Source organism: Theropithecus gelada, chromosome 13, assembly GCF_003255815.1.
Source record: "Theropithecus gelada isolate Dixy chromosome 13, Tgel_1.0, whole genome shotgun sequence".
NCBI lineage: Eukaryota > Metazoa > Chordata > Mammalia > Primates > Cercopithecidae > Theropithecus > Theropithecus gelada.
This window is the reverse complement of record NC_037681.1, coordinates 51,302,136-51,325,495: the sequence shown is the minus strand read 5'-3', so window position 1 is coordinate 51,325,495 and position 23,360 is coordinate 51,302,136. Positions and strand designations below refer to the sequence as shown.

Below are 23,360 nucleotides of genomic sequence, written 5' to 3'. Positions count from 1 at the left end.
ATTCTCGACTGAAATTTCTTTCTCTTTGATCCTGACTCTAACCCTCTGGGATCACAAGGAGTGCATCTAACCAGACTTCCACAGTGAATTCTTTTGCAAGTTAGAAGGTAATTCTCTTGGTGCCCCAAGGCTCCTCCTTTCCAGGCTAAGACATTGCAGCAGAGCCCCTGCCCCGCCATGCTGGCCCCTGAATATGCTCCAGAGGCCAGCGTGCTGGTTGGTACTGTTTCCCTGCTCACTTATACCACCCTCCGAAGTGGTAGGACTATTCCCATTCATGGATGGAGAAACTGAGGTCTCTCAGCCAGTAGAACCTACAGACTGGCTGCAGAGTCTGTTCTTTGGCCTCTGTGGGGCCCTCACCGTTTCATTAGACCTGGGGCCTCAAAGCTGGAGCAGCAGTAATAAGAGGTCATAGGAGGGGCGTGACTGTCTTGCAGAAATCTCCTTCCGAGTGTGGATGTGCGGGGGCAGCCTAGAGATCGTCCCTTGCAGCCGAGTGGGGCACGTCTTCCGGAAGAAGCACCCATACGTTTTCCCTGATGGAAATGCCAACACGTATATAAAGTAAGTGCCCAGGGGCTCAGTGCGGGTGGACAGTAGCACAGGCAGCCATGGCTGGGCAGCTGCTGGTAAGGGTTGCAGCCGTCCCTGGTGCTCTGTTAGGCTGCCTGTGTGATTTGGACTGGCTGGGGCTGCACCTCGTACTACCCAGACTCTGCTTGGGTAGGGAGGGCAGGCCTGTCATATCCAGAATTAGGGCCAGAGACTTCCCTAATACTTCTGAGGCTTTGGAAGGCCCCACATGAGGCCCTGTGGGCTTCAAGTCACCCATCAGTGCCCTCCTACAGGGCATGGGCTCCAGATATTTGGGGTTTTGTGGGATGGAAGAAGGAAGCCTTTTTTACCTTGGAGTTCTAGAAGAGCCGCTGCCCCACCTTCAGGCTGGGTCACTAGGGGAGAGGTCTTTGGGCAGATGCAGGGGAATGGGAAGGCCCAAGGGATGTAGCTTAGGTGCCTGCTCCAGGGCCTGGCCAGCACAGTCAAAGGGTCCAGGCTGGAGCAGGGCCTGAGACCCTGGGCTCCTGTCTGCTGTTGCACTCTCTTCTCCTGTCTAGGGGGTGGTTCTTACCGGGACTCAGAGACCCAAGGGTGCCCACTTGGCTGTTCCCTGCTTCCTCCCTTCATCCACTCTTTTTTCCTCGATTTCTCCTCTTTCGATCTTTCTCTTCTCCTTTCAGAATAATTTGTTCCATCTTTGCCTCTTTTCCTCTTGATTCTCTCTCTTTCCCCCACCCTCTGTCTCTTGTCATCTGATAGCTTCACTCCTCCACTTGGTCCCCTCTTCCTTTTTTTCTGTCATTTGATCCATTGGAGTAGGGGGAGCTGTGTCATCACGTCCTGACACAGCCACCCCAACACAGCTGTCCTGGAGGAGACATGGGTTTGAGCAATGGGAAAATTGGCCACACCTTTTGCAAAAACGTGAAGGGCAAGGGTAGGGCAATGAGACAATCAGCAGGCCAGGAAGCAGTGGGGAACAAAGGCAGGGTTGCCTCAGCTCTCAGGTTTTAAAAAGGAAAGGTGAGCTGGGGACGTCTGGCACAGGGAGGTGGTGGCTGTGCAGGAGCCATGTGGCCGCCTGGAGGGGGGCCGGCCTGGGAATGAGGGGCAGAGCCTGGGGCTCCAGACAGTCATTGTCTTTGAGACTGGGTCCTGGCCAATGGACATCCTGCATGCCACTGGTAGGTCATTCAGTTTCTACAGGATTGTGGCACGGATGTCTGAAAAGCAGCTTCCAATGTGCTGATGGCTCGGCAGTGGAAGGGGCCAGGGAGGTGCTGTTAACTGCCTCTGGTGCCCCATGGACAAGGCTGTGTGTGCATAAACTGTCATTGCAGGTCCCAGCTTAGAAGGGCTTGCCACCCTCTTCTCTTGAATGCCTGTGCGCTAGAATTAGCATCTGAAAGAGCACCCCCTTTTCAGTTAGGCCCCAAGTTCCCTTACTTGACCTCAGCAGATACCACTGCTGCCCAGGCCACCAGCCACCTGACTGTTTTCTGACATCTTTTCTCTCTTTTCTGGGGCTCTTTCTAGTGCCCCTGATGGCTGAGGGATGTCATCCTTAGTGTCTGTCTCTCTGTCTGTCTCCTTTTCTGTGATTTGTGGGGTCAGAGTCAGGGCAGATAACCTGATTTTAAAAACTAGAGTGCTAGCAAAAAGTCTGGAAAGAGAAGCCTGATTACTTAGTTATTTACACCTGCAGCAGGCTAACTGCACAGCCTGCAGGAAGACCTGTGTGTGCCGACTTTCCCCTTGGAGAGCTGGGACCTGAGCACTTCCACTATGGTAAAGGACAGAACCCAGGACAAGAGCCTGAGGACAGCCAGAGGCTAGATGCCCGCGCAGGCCTTGCCTTTGCACTCTTGGTTACTGGCAGTGAAGGGATGTGTCGGGTTCCTGAGCCTTTTCTCCCTATTTCTTTGAGAGCCACAGAAGTTCAGTTTCTGGCATGATTTCCCTGGTCTGTATCTTTTGGGGGAAAGGTTTGTTGTTATTAAAGGTGAGCATCCCTAATCCAAAAATCTAAAATCCAAAATGCTCAAAGATCTGAAACTTTCTGAGCACCCACATGATGCAGCAGGTGGAAAATTCCACACCTGACCTCATGTGACGGGTGACAGTCAAAATGCAGGCAGACAACCCACAGTTTATTCAGCATCCCCAAGGGAAAAATATAATTACCTTCAGGCTATGTGTATAAGGTGTATGTGAAACATGAATTAATTTCATGTTTAGATTAGATGTGAATCCCGTCCCCAACATATCTCATTATGTGTATGCAAATATTCCAAAAGCAAAACAAAACAAAACAAAAACACCCGAATCCAAAACACTTCTGGTTCCAAGCATTTCTTGTAAAAGATACTCAACCTGTACTAAAATCTTGTGTCTTGGGGTAAAGACCCCTTTGGAGATTGGGTGGGGCTTGGCTAGGCTCAGTGCCCTGGGAACAGGAATGATAGTGGGTTGACCATGGTGGAACCTAGGTGGTGCTGCCACCTCAGCCCACACATGTGTATTTTAACTGACACTCACAGGGCCTCTCAGACAGCCCCTTACTGACACTCCTTGTCACTCCTTGTCTTCCCAGGAACACCAAGCGGACAGCTGAAGTGTGGATGGATGAATACAAGCAATACTATTACGCTGCCCGGCCATTCGCCCTGGAGAGGCCCTTCGGGAAGTAAGTGTTCCTTCAGGTTGAGGAGGGCAGAGGGTGCAAAAGAGCCCAGCTCATAGAACCGATGTAAATGGGTGCTGATAGGCCAGTCAGCTTAGCTGCCCTGTGCTCCCGCAGGGCCCAAGGCTGTGGCTTCGTTCCTGTTCCTCAGAGCTTCTGCCCAGCTCTGGATGTGCAGGGCTTTAGGCAGCTCTTGTGGAATGACTCCTGGCAACCTGGACTGCCAGCTCTAGGGGAGCTGAGCTGTGCCTTGTGCAATGGACCAATTTTTCCTGCTTTTTGCAGAGAGGAAGGAGGCAGGACTAGACAGCCTTAGTCCCTCTAGGTGGGACTTCCTCCCTCCAAGTTCTACATCATCCAAGCCTAAGTTCTCTCCTTCTTTGGAGGAACAGCGTGTGTACAGATGTCCTCTACAGCAGTGCTCAAGTTTCATGGGAGGAGAGGACAGAGAAAGGAATGTTTATTAAAAGCTAGATACCAGGCTGGGCGCGATGGCTCACGCCTGTAATCCCAGCACTTTGGGAGGCTGAGGTGGGTGAATCACAAGGTCAGGAGTTCGAGATGAGCCTGGCCAATATGGTGAAACCCCGTCTCTACTAAAAATACAAAAATTAGCCAGACATGGTGGTGGGTACTTGTAGTCCCAACTATTTGGGAGGCTGAGGCAGGAGAATCACTTGAACCTGGGAGACGGAGGTTGCAGTGAGCTGAGATCATGCCACTGCACTCCAGCCTGGGCGACAAAGTGAGACCCCATCTCAAAAAAAATAAACTAATTAATTAAAAATAAATAAATAAATAAAAGCTAGATACCATTACATAAGGCATCTCATTAATCCTCCCAACTCTGAGGAATGGGTATAATGACTTCTGGTTTACAGATGAGGAGACTGAGGCTTCTACAGGTTAAGCTTCTTGCCCTAGATGACACCATGGCAGAGGGGGATGGTGGCTCAAACCACACCTGTCTGATTTCAAAACTTGGAATGACCTTGCATTCCCCAGCCCGGGGCTGATTAGAGAAAAATAGCACCTTCACTAATGCTATCATTTATGTTTCTTTGGGGGCAACCAACGGCTTTTTGTCATGCTAACATCACCCACTCATCATATGAAGGCTGTTGAGCAGATGGGTTTTTTTGCAGCCTAAACTTCATAGGTTGAACCCATCACTGAGTGGGAGGATTAAATCAGAACCCACCAAGATGGTTTGCACCTCTGAAACCATAAATCCATGCCGCCCCTCAGGTTCTCTCACTCCAAACCTCCAAGGCATTCATTTTCAGTCCTCATCGGAACTTCCAATCTGTTGGCCATATCAACCACATCCCCCTCACTGCCTTCCCTCTCTAGCTTGGATTCTACTCTTTTAAAAACTGAACTAAAAGGTCTTGTCCTCAGACCTTCTGTGCTATTGTCCATCCAGCAACACCATCCCCACAGTTCTTCCAGGTTCAACCTTGGATGAATCTGACTTTGCACCCTGTCCTCCAGTGCACACAGGCTGCTGAACAGAACTGGGAATGCCAGCTGGTGCTACTAATAATACACCATGGTCGTCAGTCTCAGCAAGGCCTGCAGTCTGCCCACTGGCCCTGCTGCCTCTCCTAGCTAGCGTTCTCCCTCGATCTTCATTAAATCTCCACTCTTCCCAGCCCCTAGTCCACCCCCCTCTTTCGCTAGCAGCAGATGACACCTTCTGTTTTACAGATGAAATAGATGACATCAACTTCCCAAAACAAACCAACCCATTAACTTCACTGCATCTGCAGCATCCTTCTCTGTCTCTTGTCTCAAAGGACAGGCTGTGCTTCCTGCTGTGGTCTCCATCCCTCCACCTGTACTCCGGATGCACCATTCATCGCTGCATTCATTCATAAATCAACATTTATCGAGTTCCCACTGCCTGGATTCATCTCCTCTTGCCTCCTGGCGCAGGGCCTCTCAAACATTAATGGGCAAGCACATTTCCTGGGGATCTTGTTAAAGTGAAAATTCTGACTTTGGAGGTCTGTATTTCTAATAAGCTGCGGGTGATGCAATGCTCCCGGCCTGAGTGCCACAATTCGAGAAGCAAGGTTCTACCAAGGAGGTTCCCAAACTAGTCTGCATATGGGAGTCCCCTGGGGAGTTTCAAACTGACTGCAGTCTGTGCCCCTCCTCCAGAGAGTTGGTTTACTTGCTCTGGGGTGTGGCCTGGGATGTAGAATTTTTCTAAAGACCCCACACCAGGTGATTCTAACATGGGGACAAGTTTGGGAACCATGCTCCTAGGGGGCTTTGCCCTCTGGGTGCCTCCACTCTCTCCCTGATCCCTGGTCTCTCCTCTGCTGTATTATGCCCGTCACCATTTAAACTTCTTAAATGTCTTACATCTTAAAAAAAAATAGGAGGGGGGCCGGGCGCGGTGGCTCAAGCCTGTAATCCCAGCACTTTGGGAGGCCGAGACGGGCGGATCACAAGGTCAGGAGATCGAGACCATCCTGGCTAACACGGCGAAACCCCGTCTCTACTAAAAACACAAAAAAATTAGCCGGGCGAGGTGGCGGCGCCTGTGGTCCCAGCTACTCGGGAGGCTGAGGCAGGAGAATAGCGGGAACCCGGGAGGCGGAGCTTGCAGTGAGCTGAGATCTGGCCACTGCACTCCAGCCTGGGCGACAGAGCGAGACTCCGTCTCAAAAAAAAAAAAAAAAAAAAAAAAAAAAATAGGAGGGGAAGGAAAGAAAACAAACTACAAAAACCCTCCTTCGGTCCAACATTGCTCGTCATCCACGCTCTGTCTTTTCCACTCCTCCAGTGCCCAGCTTCATGAAGCAGTGGTCTGCTTTCCTCTCTCCACTCCCCTCCTCGCTCCTGGCCCACAAGCCCTGAGACTGCTCCCACCTGGCTCCCTCGTGACTTCCTTGCACCCTGTACTGTCCTCTTACGCTGCCCCATCAGCATGAGTTGTCTCCCTCCCCCGGCCCCTCTGGTGTCCCCCGGTCCCTAGGCTTCCAGAACTCTGCAGGCATGGCGTTTCTTCTGCTGCTAGGCACTGCTTGCTTGGTCCCATTTGCAGGCTGTTTCCTCTTCCTACTCCTTGTATGGTGGTCTTGCTGGAAGGTCCATTAGAAAGCCTCTTCTGACTACATATTCTCCCTGGCATTAAGCACTATATCTATGCTGCTAATATTTGCATCTCTATTTGTCAGCCAAACCTATCCTTTGAGCTCCAATCCCTTCTATCCAATTATCCACTGGACACCTCCACCAGGATATCTCCCTGGCGCCTCCAACGCAACAAGTCCTAAACTGAACTCATGACGTTTGCTCCTAAACTTACTCCTCATCTGATATTTCCCATCCCCGTGAAGAGTTTTCCTTGCACCTGTTGCCCAAGTCAGAAATCTAGGTGTCAACTTTGAATCCCTCTCCTTCTCTTTCCCATCCAAATGATCACCAAGTCTTGGTAACACTGCACCATCATGCAGTGAGCATGCAGGCCCTTGCTAAACACCCAATATTCAGCATTTTAGAAACCTGACATCCTTCCCATCCCGATGGAGCTTAGAGTCTGGTGATGAGCTGTGGTTGGTGCTCTATGAGAAGAAGTTCTAGTACAATCTTGAGGTGGGGAGTGGAAGGAAGTGAGCTGGACAGGAAGCAAGGCCAGCTCTATGTGTCTGCCCAGGAAGAACAAGACATGGATGTAACTTAGGTGGGTGCCGAGAGGTGTGGAGGCACTCAGCCTGTCGTTCTTCATTCCCACCCCCCACTTCCCTATTTGAAAGCATGATCAGCACCTGAGTTTCCACAGCTGCCTCCTCACTACCCTCCCTGGCCCCAGCTTTTCCCATCAGACCTATTTATGGACCAGCAGTGAGATGCTGTCAAAGTACAAACCACCTCTTGCCCTGCTTAGAACCCATCAGTTTCATCCCAGTGCCCTTTAAACAAGTCCAAACTCCTTGGCAGTGCCTCACAGGACCCTTTATGGTCTGTCTTTGCTTTCAACTCACCCATTTCTGCTCTTCCAAATCACCACCCCTACATTCACATACACATCTATTTTAAGACCCTGCAGCACTCTTCCTGCCCGCAGAGCTTCTTTCATGTCTTCACATGTGCTCATCTCACTCTCCCCACTGCCTCTAGCAGGGGCCCCTACCTCTGGTTTGTCTAGATAATGTCCCCTTTTCCTTCCAGATACCAGCATCACCATTACTACCTTGACCACCATGGACCCGACAAGCAAGGGACCCCCTCTGAGTTGTTCCCATAGATCCCTCCTGCTCATCCTATGTCACCTGGGCTGTGATGGGTTATTTCATTATCTTTGCCTATTGTTCAAAAGCTTTCCATAGTATCCCACATTGGGTATAATGCCTGACACACAGTAGGTGTTCAATGAATATCTGATGAACAAACACATGACCAGGCCCCAGAAACAGTGAAATAAAAGGGTTTTTTGAGGCTGGGGTAGCGGGGAGTGGTGTTTCGGCTGCAGAATCCAAAGAGAAATTGTGACTAAGCAGGCCCAGAGCCCCAGCGGTGAATTATTGACAACACACTGAATGTTCTTGCAGCTTTGTTTCGAATGAAAAGGAAAAACACCCCCAAATTCCATCTTCAAGTAAAAGCACCAGTCCTCGCTGTCATTACTGCACCATTGTGAGATATTGCTAAGTGTTTCCATAGCTCTGTCTGCAGTTATAGAAATCTGTTCTTGCTTAATTTCCCCAGCACCCTCCAGAGAGATGTGAGCACAGAGCATGGCTATGAGTTGCGCTTTGTGCTCTCAGTCTGGACTGGCGTTGCTGGCGCCTGCCTCTGACAGCTGTGTTTTGTCTTTGTGTGTGTCCACAACCCCGTTGCCCCCAGTGTTGAGAGCAGATTGGACCTGAGGAAGAATCTGCGCTGCCAGAGCTTCAAGTGGTACCTGGAGAATGTCTACCCTGAACTCAGGTATCCGTCCTACCTGTGGAGCTTTGGCTGGCTGAAAGGAGAGGCCCTCAGCTGGCTTGGTCTGGAGAAGAGGCAGACAGTGACCAACTAGATAAGGGCTTTTATGTATATCGGAGGTCTAAGAAGACCAGTTGGCTCCCTTCACCCCTAAAACCAGGAGGGACCTTATACTGAATCAGTAGCATGAGGGGTTGCTGTTAGCCAGTAGCAGTATTTCTCACCTGCTTGCGTTTGAGCCCTGGCTTATGGACTCACTGACACTAGCTCCATTGCAGGCACTCATTCCCATCTGTGGTTCCTGGGTCTTTCCTTGCCGCCTCATTCTTAGTGGCACCCTGCCCTTCTCTGAGCTGTGCATATCTTTTGTAACAACCCAGCCCTGCCATTCTCAGAACGCTGCCCACCCTCTCCAGCTGGTAGTCTTGCTAATCCAATGAGCAGTGGACTCTCCTCTCTCCCTGTGACTCTCCTCTAGCATCCCCAAGGAGTCCTCCATCCAGAAGGGCAATATCCGACAGAGACAGAAGTGCCTGGAATCTCAAAGGCAGAACAACCAAGAAACCCCAAACCTAAAGTTGAGCCCCTGTGCCAAGGTCAAAGGCGAAGATGCAAAGTCCCAGGTAAAGTAACTGGCTGGGCATACAGGACCGTGTGTCACAGTAGAGGGAGGCGGCCAGATGACTCCGCCTCCATCACCTGCTCTTACATGACATCAGATGCCCATTTATTCCCAGAGATCAGTAGTGGAGCATGAGAGGTGTCGTCCCCCGACTCTGCCACTGTGCTCACACTGCTTGCTTTCCAAGTGCATAGAGTTCCTCTGAAAGACAGCTTAACAGGCAGCATCCTGCCTGCAGGAAATTGCCCATTAAGTTAGCAGGAGCTTAATGAGTTTGTTGTAGTTGGTGTCCTACCTGCTGGCAGCAACCGTGGGCAAGGTCAGGCAAGGCCACTGGCACAGCTAGTTTGCAGATGTGAAATGCAAAGCGGGAGAAGGCTGCCGCTGGGTGACACTGCCTCCTGGGACAGGACGGAATGCCTGCTCTGTGAGTCTCCCAGCTGATTTAGCTCTGACTGGCAGGTAATCACATCAGATTTCGTAAAACCATCACTGTCCACCACCCTGTCTCTGGGCAGCATCCTTCTTCATCCCCAGCTTCACCTCTGCATCTCCTGCCTCCCCTCAGTCTGCAGGACCATTTGTGGTCCCTTCTCTGAAAGGTTTTCTGTGCTTTACTTGATTCATCGACAGAGTACCTTCCCCTCCCTGCCATGTTTTTCCGGACAGTCTTCTCCCATCTGAGGCTAGAACTGTTATTTTAAAGGTCACGGACAAATTCACAGCCTGTCTTGTAGCACTCGGCCTGTTGACTGCATTAAAGCACAGTGGCACACACCTGTAATCCCAGCACTTTGGGAGGTCAAGGCAGGTGGATCACCTAAAGCCAGGAGTTCACAACCAGCCTGGCCAACATGGCGAAACCCCGTTTCTACTAAAAATACAAAAGATTAGCCGGGCAGGGTGGCACGCACCTGTAATCCCAGCTACTTGGGGGGCTGAGGCAGTAGAATCGCTTGAACCCTGGAGGCGGAGGTTGCAGTGAGCTGAGATCACACCATTGCACTCCAGCCCAGGCAACAATAGTGAAACTCCTCAAAAAAAAAAAAAAAAAAAAAAAGTGCATTTATCTATGGCTTCTCACCTGTCTCTGTGGCTCAGTGCGATCCCCCTTCTCCTACATTCCTGTTCCTTTCATCTGTTTTCCTTGCTAACTCCTCACCCCCACTCTCATACCCTTCTGGCGGGTATTCACCAAGATTCTCAGCTCACTGTTCTTTTCTCTACAAACCATTTCTTGGAGACTTTTTTCATGCTTCCAGCTTTGACAGTTTCCTGTTTGTTGATTCACAAATTCCATATCTTTATCTATCCATGAATTCATTTATTTATTCAACAGCTACTTGCCTGTTAACTATGAAGATGCAGAGATGAAAGACTAGGTTGCAGGCCTGAAGGACCCCTCAAAGGGCCTAAAGTAAAAATAAGCTAGAAAGTAGCCATTATGATGTAATCTCTGTCCTGGATGGAGTTTTGTCCGGGGTACCATAGAAGTTGCAAGAGGTGGCATCCAAGTTAGGTGTGAGGCTCAGCGAAGATTTCCAACCGGACTTGGAAATGAGTTGTATTCTCAGAGATGAGTAGAAATAGGCCAGGTTGGGAAGGGAAGAAAGGGTGGCCCAGGAAAGACCTGGAGCTGAGCAAGGACGCTGGCGAGGATACTGCCTTTGCAGGGCTGTGGGAGAGTAGGGTTGGAGAATGGGATGTGAGGGGAGGGAGCAGCAGACGGTGTGGCTGGAGAGGAAGCAGGAGCCAAATCCTGGTCTCTCTTCCCATGCTGAAGAGGTTATGTTTTGTTCTGGGGAACAGGATGCTATGAGATCTCAGGAGAGGGTTGGGAATTGCAGATTTGCAGGTGCTGAAGCGGTTGCATTTTGTGCTGGGGAACAGGATGCTATGAGATCTCAGGAGAGGTTTGGGAATTGCAGATCTGCAGGTGTAGATCTCCCACCTGGACTCTCTGTCAACACTGGCTGATTGAATGAGTCCACGGCCATACTGAACTCACTTGTGACTCAAGTCAACAGATGGCCATGAGCACCTGTCAGGCACCCTGGCTGCCTCCTTCGTCCCACTAGCTCTCTCCACGTGACCCCCTTCTCCCAGGACCCCCAGTTCCAGCCTGGTCCAGCTCCTGCAACTGTTCTTTCTCCTGCACCCTTCATTGTCTCGTTTCTCAGAAGGGCTGCTCTTAGATCCCATGTTCACTTCTTTATGCTAGATCAGCATTCCTCAATCTCAGCACTCTTGACATTTGAGCTGGACATTTCTTTGTTGTAGGGGCTGCCCTGTGTGTTGTGGGTGGTCTAGCAGCATCCCTAGCCTCTGCCCACTCTTGCCAGCAGCACTTCCCCCAATGCAAGTCAACACAAGTCACGGCCATCGAAAGTGTCTCAGACATGACCCAATGCCTCCTGAGGGAAAAACCACCCCAGTTGGGAGCCACTGGGTTAGATTATGGCAACAGCCTCCACTTGCTTCTCCTGCCCTGGCTGCAGCCCTGCCCCCACCCTGACGTTGCATGTGGTCACTAATCCATTGTTTTCAGTCTCAGCACAGACATCGATGGCTCCTAGTGTCTACCACAAAAGCCAGACTCTTGGCCTTGGTACTTGAGGCATCTCAACCCAGCTCCAACTTGCGGTGGCTTTTCCAGGACCCATATCTCTGCTTCAGTAAGGCGGGGGGGGAGCTGCTTGAGTCAGACAGGAAAAGGGGAAGGAAACTGAGGTGTTGATTTTGCTTTAGGCGTGACTGCTTGGCTGAGAATGACATAATTTGCCCAAGTGGCATTTTGCAAAACGTTGTGAGTAGGTGACACACATCCCTCTCTTCTGAATCTGTGTGTGGGCAGTGCTGGTAGGCAGCAGCCAGAGTGTTGTCTTCCTCCTTTCCCTGGGGCAGGAGTGTGCTTGGTCTGTTTCCAGCAGAATAGGGGGTTTTTCTGGTATGTGACGCCTTTGGCTGCATAAGGAAGTGGGAGGAAAGGAGCCAGGTCTCTATGGGCCTCAGAGAGGGGCCCTGCAATGCCCTGGCCCCAAGGAGAGTTGTCAGGCCATTATTTGACCAGAGGGTAATAGTGCCCATCCCAGATGACCCTCCTGTCATGTGAAAAAGGGGAGGGACAACAGTCATCTTTGGGCAACTCACACTCATCCGGGGCATGGCCTACGCGTGAGCAAAGCATCTTCTCTGGAAGATGGTACTGAGCTGCCCCTCCTCTCTGCCTTGGCGAGAACAACTGGGTTGGTGTCACCACAGTGTGAATGTGGGGTGCTAGGGGAATACACCATGACAGGACAATGCTCAGTCCACTTCACAGAGTGTACCACGGTCCAGGGACCACTCCTGCTGAGATGCAAGGTGGCCTGATGCTGGGTGAGACACAGCCCCTGCCCTCCAGGGCTCACAGCATGACTCAGATACATTTCCAAGTAATCTGGAGGTGTTAAACCCACATGGGACTGATAGAAATCCACATGACCAGGCCAGCTAAGATAATCTCCCTGAGTATGTGTGCCTGTGTGTATGTGTGTGTAGTATATACTGACTTATATGGCCTTTCTCTTCTTTTCAGTGTCCACTCCTCCTTCCCATATAAACTACTATTCCTGTCTTCCCGCTTCCCAACCCCTTCTGCTAACACTGGACTTTGTTGCATTCTCTCCTCTTACAGCTGTTTTGCCCCCATCACGTCTTCCCACCTCTGTCCTCCTACTTGTCCTGCCTGCTGGCCTGTCCAGAGGGAGTCATATCTGCCCCTCAAACCCCTAAACATGGTCTGTTCAGTCTTCTCTGCTCCCACTTCTTTTGTCTCTGAGAGGCCATATCAGGGAAGTGACATAAAAGCCTATTAAGTAGATGTTGCTATTATCCCATCGTACAGATAGGGGCCGAGGTCAAAATGATGAAACCAAGGTTTGGAGAGGTTACCCAAAGTCATATCCTACCAATAAGGGTGAAGATGGATTTGGAGAATCTGGTCACATGTCATAGCTCTGCTCTTGCTGATGCTGGAGAGTCAGGGCTGGCTCTGAGCTCTTTTAGACAGGTTTAATCAGGGCAGAAGACACCTGCCCCTGAAATTCCTCTTCTAGGTTGTAAACATTAAAACCATAAATCAGCTCCACCTTGACAGGGCAGAGTGGCAAGAGATTCTTCTTCTTGGCCAGTTTCCAATGACAACCTTTATGAAAAGATGAACGAAGGTTGTACTCCCATGTCAGGGTCTAGGCTGGAGGACCATGCCAGAGAGTAGTCCCCTCCCTGATGTTGTGGGCACTGGGAAGAGCATGAATGGAGGCTCCTACTCCCGATTCCACACCAGAATGTGGGACACACACCGTGCTGGCTTCCTGTCTTGCCTGCCCCCATTTCTTCACACCCTGGCTACATATCCAAGCTGGGTCACTCCCCACTAAATGGTCCCCCTTGGGCCTAGGGGTGTGTACTAGGAATATAGTCTACCCTCAGAGGACAAGGTCAAAGGTGAAGAAGCAAAGTCCCAGGTAAAGTAACTGGCTGGGGATACAGGACCACGTACGAACCCAGGGATGAAATCTACACAGGTTTTTTTAATAAGACTTGGTCCTTTTGGCCTGGAGACTCTAGGGTCCTCAATTGTGGAGTAAAAGCACCAGAGAATGGGAACCAAGGGCTGAGTTCAGCTTTAGCTGCCCACACTCTCTGCAGGCCGGTGAGCCCCAGGCTCTGGGGCATCCTTATTGTTGAAACGAGACTGTTTTGTCCTCTGGTTCTGACACTGGCTCCCGATGCTGCTCCACCCCCAGCCCTATCCATTCCTCACCCTGCCTTCCCTCCCTCTCTTGGCTGGCTTGTCAACCTTGGGAGCAAAATGTTTAATCTGAGTGTGTATTGAAGATGTCGGAAAACTGATGCCTTAGGTGAAATGCGAGAGAAATACATCATCCGTTTGTAAACATGTGAAGCCCGAGAAGTCTCCAGGTTAACAAGTTTCCTCTTAACTTTATTGGATCCAGAAAAATATTTGTGAAAGGTAGAAAGAATATAGGTGCACGAATCTAGTTTCCATCCCAATTTAAAAAAAGGGGAAAAACATAAAACATATTTTTAGCTCATCATTTTACCTGTCTCCCAGTGTGTGGGCTACTGGTTGTGGAGCATGCAAGGTGGGTACCCTGGGTGGGCAGGTGAAGATAAACTCTCCTCCTAACCTGGACTGGCACTGGTGCCTTGAGGTGTGTGAACCTGAGTCTGCTGGCGGGACAGGCTGCCCGCATACCACCCTTCCTGCCCGATACCACCCTCCCTGCCCAGTGCCACCCTCCCTGCCCACACACCACCCTCCCTACCCGATGCCACCCTCTCTGCCCAATGCCACCCTCCCTGCCCACACACCACCCTCCCTACCCGATACCACCCTCCCTGCCCAATGCCACCCTCCCTGCCCACACACCACCCTCCCTGCCCGATGCCACCCTCTGCCCAATACCACCCTCCCTGCCCGATACCATCCTCCCTGCCCGATGCCACCCTTCCTGCCTGATGCCACCCTCCCTGCCCGATGCCACCCTCCCTACCCAATGCCACCTTCCCTGCCTGATACCATCCACCCTGCCCAATGCCACCCTCCCTGCCTGATGCCACCCTCCCTGCCAGATGCCACCACCCCTGCCTGATGCCACCCTTCCTTCCTGTGCTTTCTCAACACAGCCTTGGGAATGGCTCCATCCCTGCCTCCAGCATAGCTCCTGGGCAGGATTCCAAAGGAAGGCCTGTAAGGTCGTCTCTCTTCCTCTTGGCTTCCCCTGGTCACCATCGTCAACACAGCAGACAGCAATTGAGCATTTGCTAATGGAAAGCACCACTCTGGGATAGGTATTAACCCATTTGTTTCTTGCAGTGACCCTCTTAGAGACTGATGTCATCCTCATTTTACATACAAGGGAACTGTGGTACAGAGTTGAGTAACTCGCTCAAACTCACAGGTTAATAGGCAGCTCTGTGGGGATTCTAGCCCTGGTATCACCCCAGGGTCCAACAACATGACCCAACAAAAATGTACTGAGTGTGGGCTTTAATCACACATATAAGTGTAATCTTGCCACATGGGAGGAAAGGACAGAATGGGCTGGAAATAAAGACCCCAGAAGTGGGTCCATCAAAGTTTCCAGTGGAAGGAGGTGTGTCTAGGACCCCACCAGGTCATCCTGCTGCCTCTGGAGAGAAAGCCTCCACCAGGAAGGGGCGGAGGCAGACCCCAGCATGACCATAGGTACACTTGTGCTGTTGTCACAGTTGGTACAGTCACTACGGCTGATGCTTCAGAGAGCCAGAGGCATCGTGAGGTCAGTTCATTTGAATGCAGGCTCATCCATTCTAGATGCCTTGTTTGAAGGGAGAGCTTCAAGGCTATGTTTCAGGGACCGTGGAGGTACCCAGTATGAACTAAGAGGTTCAAGGCCCTGGATACGTGGCTCAGGTCCTACCTCACTAAGGAGAGACCAAGTTCAGAATCAACCCTGGGGTCTGCTTCTGGCATTGCCCAGAGTAACCACTGGCCCCTTTGATCCTCAGTCTCCCCTTCTACAAAATGGGAACCATTGTGATTATGAGCATTAAACAGACAATGAATGTGAAGCACCTAGCACCAGGCCTGGCCCTTGAAAGAGTCTCTTGGCCGGGTGCGGTGGCTCACGCCTGTAATCCCTGCACTTTGGGAGGCCAAGGCGGGTGGATCACGAGGTCAGGAGATCGAGACCATCCTGGCTAACAAGGTGAAACCCCGTCTCTACTAAAATACAAAAAATTAGCCGGGCGCGGTGGCGGGCACCTGTAGTCCCAGCTACTCGGGAGGCTGAGGCAGGAGAATGGCGTGAACCTGGGAGGCGGAGCTTGCAGTGAGCCGAGATGGTGCCATTGCACTCCAGCCTGGGGGACAGAGTGAAGACTCCGCCTCAAAAAAAAAAAAAAAAAAAAAAAAAAGAAAGAGTCTCTTACAAGCAGGCGTCACTTTGGCTGTCTAACTACAACAAAACCAGCAGTGCTGCCCTGCGCATGCCTGGTGGTGTCAACCCTCCTGGAGAGAGTATTGACAGATGGGCTAAGGGAGGCTTGGAGAGACTGCCCAGGTGGTATGTGAGTAATGCCAGGGCATGGTTCAGATACAGGCCTGCCACCTGCAGAGTCCAAGCCCTTAAGGTGACACTAGGGCTTCTAACCCTCAGCACTACTGGTATTAGGGCCAGATCCTTCTTTGTTGAGAGGCTGTCCTGTGCAGCATAGGATGTTTAGCAGCATCCCTGACCCCACCCGCTGGCAGCTAGTAACACCCCTTCACCCAGCCATAGAACCAAAAAATGTCTGCAGGCACTGCCAGCGGTCCACTGAGTGGGGAGAGTTGAGAGCTGCTGCTCCAGGCTGATTGCTTCTTGCCTACCAGAGGTGGGGACCCTGGGCCATTCCAAGACCAGCTCCTCTACTGGGGCCCCTCGTCCTCACTCCTGCATTTTTTTTTTTTTTTTTTTTTTTTTTTTTTTTTTTTTTTTTTGAGAAGGAGTCTTGCTCTTTTGCCCAGGCTGGAGTACAATGGTATGATCTCAGCTCACTGCAACCTCTGTCTCCCGGGCTCCAGCAATTCTTCTTCAGCCTCCCGAGTAGCTGGGATTACAGGCACAGGCCACCACACTTGGCTAATTTTTGTATCTTTAGTAGAGATGGGGTTTCACCATGTGAGCCAGGCTGGTCTCAAACTCCTGACCTCATGATCTACCCACCTCAGCCTCCCAAAGTGCTGGGATTACAGGCAAGAGCCACCGCACCCAGCCCTCTTTTAGTTACCTCTTAAGACAATCTTTCATCCCTGCTTCGCTATCCTGTGCAAGACCACAAGCCCCAGGCTGGGTGCTGTGGCCCTCTGCATCCCAGCTTCCACAGCTGTGGCCAGACTGGCATCTGCTAGAGAGAGAAGGTTTCTGACCCCCTGCCCGTCCCGTCCCTGCTCCCACCAGCAGTGGCTGTCTCCAGAGATGTCCTCCAAGCACAGAAGGTTTTAAGACTGTCTGGCCCAGTCGATCCCCTCCTCATTCACTGGTGACTCCCCTCCTCCTCAGCCCCCAGCTGGCCTATCCCAGTAGAGGGGGCAGGGCCACCCACACCAACCCCCAGGACAGTCTCTGGGTTGCCCTTCTATGGCTACAGCTTTGGGATAAGAGGGACAGTTCCTGGACCAAACCGAGGGTTGGGCTGCTTATTCTCATGGCCCAATAATGAGATGCAGATGAACTGGGAAAGAAAAGAGTTTATTTCTGTAACCGGGTACAGAGAGAAGACCTGGAAATTATCGCCAGACCAACTCAAAATTACAAAGTTTTTCAGAGCTTATATGCCTTCTAAGCTATTTGTCTAAGCGTAAGTTTACATTCATCTAAAGACATAAGTGATTAACTTCTTTTAATATAACTAAGGCCTGAGTCCTGAAGACCTTCTCCTGGAGCCTCAGTAAATTTACTTAATCTAGATGGGTCCCGATGCCAGGGGTGATTATCTTGTCTCCTGCTAAATCATGGAGGTTTGGGGAGTTCCTTCAGACCCCAATAAAACTTGTTTGTGGAGGTCTGGGGAGTTTCTTCAGACCCCCAATAACATTTGTTTAATCCTAAACGGGTCCTGTGAAGAATTCCTTCATTATCTTGTCAAGCTTCAAGGCCCAGGAAAAGCCTAGACAAACTCTTGGTGGGCTTCTGTGACATTCCAGCCTGTGTAAGGGCACTGGCCCTTTCAGCCTTTAACATTTAACCTACCCACTCAGGGCTGAAACAGTGGTCGTGGAGGCCTGCCTGTTCAGCTGTTAGGGAGACCTGGCCTGCCACAGGACCTCCATCATGGGCTAGGCTTTTGCCAGGCCCCCAAACGAAGCCACCGGCAGAGGGCCCAGCACTCAGCCATCCAGGCCAGACCTGCTGAGCAACCTCTGCTGCCTTCCTGGAGTCGGTTTCTGACTGCAGGATTCTCTTAATAAACCCATTCATCACGGCCCTTCTGGGAAGTCTGACAGGCTGCAGAATGGAAATCTGAAAATGCTCTCCTTGCTTCCCGCCTGCGTGCTCCTGTCTCTTGCTTCTCCTCCCTCCTCTCCTCTTTCAGATGTGGCCAGACATCAGCCTTCCTCTGGGACATGAAGAGGCTAAATTATTGAAATGCCAGGAAATACCAGCTAATGGAAAGTCCACTTAACATGAGGGCTTCATTATCTGTGCATGTTCACACATTCTCCTTGGGGGTCTTTGAGATGTTTTCATCAGGCCTTAGCCTGGAGATGCACCAGCTGCCCAAATGCATTTCTTCCTGAAAGGCATCTGTGGACAACAAGGGTCGAGGATGTCAAAAGAACTGCCCACCCGCCCACCCATCCAGCACTTCCAGTTTTGAGACCCCTAGGATATTAAAAAAGAAGAACTGCAAAGTGAGCTCTCACAAGAGGCTTTTATATTTAATCAGTTAATGCTTTTAACACAAAAAACACAATGTCATTGTATGATGGTGACTGTAAGATAATGGCAGGATTTATTTTTGAAATACTAATCTGTGGTTCCTTACAGACTCTACAGTCAGGTAATGGGTCAGAAGGAATGAACTTCGTCTTCCCCTGTCAGTGACTGTTTCTTTAGCCTCATTCCAGAGAATGGTGAGAAGTCTAAATCTGAGGTCAGTTGTACTGACCTCAGGGCATATGGCTTCCTGGTAGTCCAACTGTTGCATTTGACTTTTTGGCCCTTCTCTCTCCTCCCCACAGGCCAAGGAATATTCTAGGCCCACACCCAGGTGCCCACCTTCTAGATCACATTCTGGATATTTAGGACTTCAGAATCCCCCACTCAAATGGCCCCAGCCTAATTCAAAGCCCTGCGTGGGTCTCTGAGGGTGGACTGTGTCTCAGTACACATCCCCAAGTCCAAGGGAGACCATTTAGAGGGGAAGACTCAGCTTGGATATGCAGCCAAGATGCGGGAAGACAAGGGGGGCTACTCAGGCTAGAAGCCAGCACTGTGTGTATCCTATGGTCTGGTGTAGAATCAGGAGTGTGGGCCTCCATTCATACTCATGGCCCAATTACTCTACTAGAGAGGGTACTATTCTCTGGCCTGCCCCACCCCAGACCTTGGCAAGGGTGTACAACCTTTGTTCATCTTTTCATAAAGGTTGTCACTGGAAACTGGCCAAGAAGAAGAATCTCTTGCCACTCTCCCCTGTCAAGGTGGAGCTGATCTTTGGTTTTAATGTTTACAACCTGGAAGAAGAATCTCAGGGGCAGGTGTCTTCTCCCCAGTTTAAGTTGTCTCAAAGAGCTCAGAGCCAGCCCTGACTCTCCAGCATCAGCAAGAGCAGAGCTGCTGGAGAAAGTTGGTGTGGGGGCCACTGGCTGGTGTATGACGTTGGATAGCCTCTCCGAACCTTGGTTTCATCATCTATAAAATGAGGATAATAGTAATACCTACTTAATAGGATTCTTATGAAAATTAATCAATCTGTGTAAAGTTGTCAGGATAATACTGGGCACATCACAAGCACTCAATAAATGTCAGCTTTTATTAGCAGCAGCAGCAGCAGCCTGGTCATTGCACCACCTCTGTGTGGACAGACTTCCTTCCCCTTTCAGCTTATCTTGGAGAAAGGCAAATGGGATGTGTAGAATGTAATGTTCACAGGGCCAGAGAAGAACTTCTTGATATGTCCCAAGGAATGTATCTCATGACTTTATTATAGAAAATTTCAAGTATCTATAGATACAGAAGTCGAATAGTATAAAGAACTATATAATAGTATAAAGAACGCCCTTCTCTCTCCTCCCCACAAGCCAAGGAATATTCTAGGCCCACACCCAGGGGCCCACCCTCTAGACATGGACACCCCTTGCCCTGCTGTAAGAACAAGACTCATGGACAGTCTTGTTTCATCTATATTTGCATCCCTCCCCAGCGAGTACTTTCTGATCTAGGTCTTCTCCCAACACCAGCAGTTTGAAAAGGGATAAAAGAATCCTTACACAGGAGCCATTCTCCTGCTAGGCTGGTGAGTCACAGATCAAGAGAGCCAGGCGTCATTGTCCAGCAAGTCAGGTTGACTCAAGGTGGACGTATTCAGGACAGCAGAAGGTCCTGAGCCTATGGGAGTGGTTCCTCTGAACCACCCAGGTCCCAGAAAACAATAAAGTCTTTCAGCAGCCTGTGGAGGTCAGGAGAGGACCGGGGACCAGGAGGGAAGGTGCAGAACAAGAGGCAGATGACCACCACGTCTGCCTGGGAGACACCTTGTCCTAGAGTACCACGTCTGCCTGGGAGACACCTGTCCTTAGCAGGCCAGGGGGCTGACCTGCTAAGTGGACTTTTTTCATTCTTGGGCCAAGGGGAAGTAGCCAATGAGTAACTTGGTCCAGAGGTTCAGGGTCAACGTGTTTCAGGGATGTAGTGAAAATAGATACAGCCCTCAAAGGATCCTCTGCAGTTTCCCCAGGGGACCCAATTCAGGAATCATCTTCCTTGCCCCCAGATGGAGGCAAGGGGTAAATGTTATCCTTATTTACAACCTGGGAATAAAACTGCTTCCACCAGCACTTTCTGCCCCACTGACTTAAGAACTGGGAAGTGCTTGTGGCTTCATAAGCCACAGTTACTCTGTGATCTTTGGACTTTGGAGGGAAAGTGTTGGAATCATTTCTCATAATGAACGACACAGCATGCCCTTCTTCCTGATGCCAACAGAACTCTGCTTGTCAATCCAATTTCTCAGTTTTTCTCCCTGCAAGAGCTCAGGGTCCAAAAGATCTATTATTCTGGCACATGCACTCTCCTGAAACAATTTTAATCCTCATAACATTCTTCATTCCCTCAACCCTTCTTCATTCATTCCCTTGGAACACTTGTTCCATTTGTCCTTCCATCTGCCTCTTGTCGTAACTCTCATGTGCTCTAGACACTGACTCAGACTCCCTTTCAAAGAACAGGGGACAGCCTAAAGGTATCTGGTATGGAGGGGTTGGGAGTTGACCTGCTAGGTGGCTGCTTGAAATGCCAAGTGCTAGGAACATACCCCCTCAAGACGTTTTCTCCAGACAGAAACTGTGGAGCACACAACTCAACTGGGTTTGTTTTTCAGGCTCCTGCCCAAAGGCCAGAATTGTTCAGGACTCCCAGAGGCAGCCTGAATGGCCCAGGCCCAGGCCCCTTCGTGGGGTACGGGAGGGAGATTTCCATGGAGATATGACCTCTGAGTCTGTGGCACTTGAGTAGCATTTTCCAATGTAACCTTGGTGATCATTGCCTACTGGGACCCTTGGTGCTTCTTATCAACCTGTGCTAATCACACCCATAGGTGTGGTTGTATCCCTTGAGTGGTGGCTTCCTAGATCCTGAACAAACCTTCCTGGTCTCTTTCTCCCCAGGTGTGGGCCTTCACATACACCCAGCAGATCCTCCAGGAGGAGCTGTGCCTGTCAGTCATCACCTTGTTCCCTGGCGCCCCAGTGGTTCTTGTCCTTTGCAAGAATGGAGATGACAGACAGGTAAGTGCTCAGCAGGTCCCTGGGATATGGCCATCTCCGTAATGTGACTGCCTGTTTAGGGCTTAGTATCATGAGCAGGAAAAGAGAGAAATTGTTAGAAGAGGAAGAGTTGATAAGAGAGGTCAGGAGAGGGAGGGAAAGTGCTACCTAGGACCCCTTCTGTGTTGCTAGCAGCAATGGCAACATCCACCCTCACTGGTCAGCCTGCCCCATGAAAGCCTATTGATTTCCACTGACCACACCATGCCCGTTCATCTTCTACTTTCCTGTCATTGCTCTGTTCCCCACCTGGGATCCCAAACAAGGATCTCAGGGTCACAAGGATGAGCAAGACTTGACCCTTGCCTTCAGGGCCCTGGGCTCTGGCAGTGTGTCCCCCAAACTTCCTAGGTTTCTGGGCACATCAAATGCCCAGTTCCTCTAGCAGCAAAGTGATGTCTCCATTCAGTTTCTTGCCAACTGGGTATTGGTGTTAGAGAGAACAAGATTAAAATGCCTGTTTTATGGTTTACTGGCTGTGTGACCCATGGCAGGTTACTTGACCTCTCTGGGTATCCATTTCCTCCTCTCTGAAATGGGGTTGAGGAGGTCCACTACGCAGGGCAGCTGTGACTGTCTCTTGGCAGTAATGTGCTTAGTGCCTGCTCCGGGGTGCTTCCCCTGATGTGTCCAGTCCCTCCTTTGTCGTGCGAGGTCAAGTGTGAGAACCTGCTGCATGAGACCCGCCTCTCTGCTCTGGCCCCTCGTGTGCTGACACATTTTGAAGAAGCCCCCAGCCCCTCCTGCCATCACACTCGCTGCTCCCACCACCCCAGCTCTTCCCCACTTCCCTGCCGTCATGCAGATGCTGAATGTAGACCATTTCTTAGGTTGCTCCTGTGACTAACACGCTTCACATTTTCTGGGCTACTGCTTGGAAAGTTACTGCCTCCTAATGAGTTTTCCTAGTAAACATATTGATTTTGCTTTTAACTTTTTTTAATCCAATTTTAAAAAAGAAACCAACAATAATACCTGGCAGAGCAATTAGTTACAGTTTTAGTGCTTATGAAACCATAAAATCAAGTCTCTGAGTGACCCTAGACATGAGGTACCTACCTTTCTGATAATGCCAGAACTCATTCATTCACTCTCCTCTCTGTCTTACCAGCAATGGACCAGAACTGGTTCCCACATCGAGCACATAGCATCCCACCTCTGCCTCGATACAGATATGTTTGGTGATGGCACCGAGAACGGCAAGGAAGTCGTCGTCAACCCATGTGAGTCTTCACTCATGAGCCAGCACTGGGACATGGTGAGCTCTTGAGGACCCCTGCCAGAAGCAGCAAGGGCCACGGGGTGGTGCTTCCCTGGACCAGAACAGACTGGAAACTGGGCAGCAAGCAGCCCACAACCACCTCGGACATCCTGGACTGGGAGGTGGAGGCAGAGCCCCGCCAGGATAGGAGTAACTGTCTCAGGGAGGACAGAGGAAAATACCACAAGCCAATGGGGCTCAGAGACAAATCCCACATGTTCTCAAGGCCGTTAAGTTCCAGCCCTGGCCAGTCTTTTCCTGATTGGTATCTGGAGACAGAAACCTAATGGGAAGTGTTTGTTGTTCCTTTTCTTACAAAGGAAGCACTCTCTGGAGGCCAGAGAGAAAAGCCTTCTTTGTCACTAGGCCAGGACTACATTGAGAGATGAAGAATGGAGGTTGTTTTCAAAACAAATAAAGAAAACCTTAGAAGTTGTCTCTGGACATCTCTTGCTCTTTTCTTCTTATGTTGGCTCAGGGCTAAGCTGAGCTCTTCACGGAATAGGGGTAGGGGGTGGGGAGCACCTGTGGCAGAGTGGACAAAGATAGGGAGACGGGAGACCTGTGCCCTTATCCTGGGCTGCCACCAACTAGCTGTGGGATCTTAAAATGACATGTAACTTCTTTGGCCCACCATTTCCTGTTATGTCAAAGTGGGAGAGTGGGACCAGATCAGGGGTTTCTATTGATGATGCACACACACCTGCCTCAT

At 50.5% G+C, this 23,360-nt stretch overlaps 1 protein-coding gene across 6 annotated transcripts in view; it reads left to right on the top strand.

Moving 5' to 3' along the window:
• Positions 1 to 23,092, top strand: part of GALNT14 (polypeptide N-acetylgalactosaminyltransferase 14) — a 228,590-nt gene extending 205,498 nt beyond the window's left edge. For 5 of the 6 annotated variants that reach the window (XM_025354777.1, XM_025354780.1, XM_025354776.1 and 2 more), the window contains 6 exons: positions 441 to 567; positions 3,155 to 3,247; positions 8,105 to 8,188; positions 8,664 to 8,808; positions 21,229 to 21,348; positions 22,499 to 23,092. In XM_025354777.1, the coding sequence (XP_025210562.1) occupies positions 441 to 567; positions 3,155 to 3,247; positions 8,105 to 8,188; positions 8,664 to 8,808; positions 21,229 to 21,348; positions 22,499 to 22,657 (728 nt within the window). In that variant the 3' untranslated portion in view covers positions 22,658 to 23,092. The remainder of the gene's footprint in view (positions 1 to 440; positions 568 to 3,154; positions 3,248 to 8,104; positions 8,189 to 8,663; positions 8,809 to 21,228; positions 21,349 to 22,498) is intronic. The other variant, XM_025354781.1, reaches the window with a different exon arrangement.
• Positions 23,093 to 23,360: the final 268 nt, after the last annotated feature.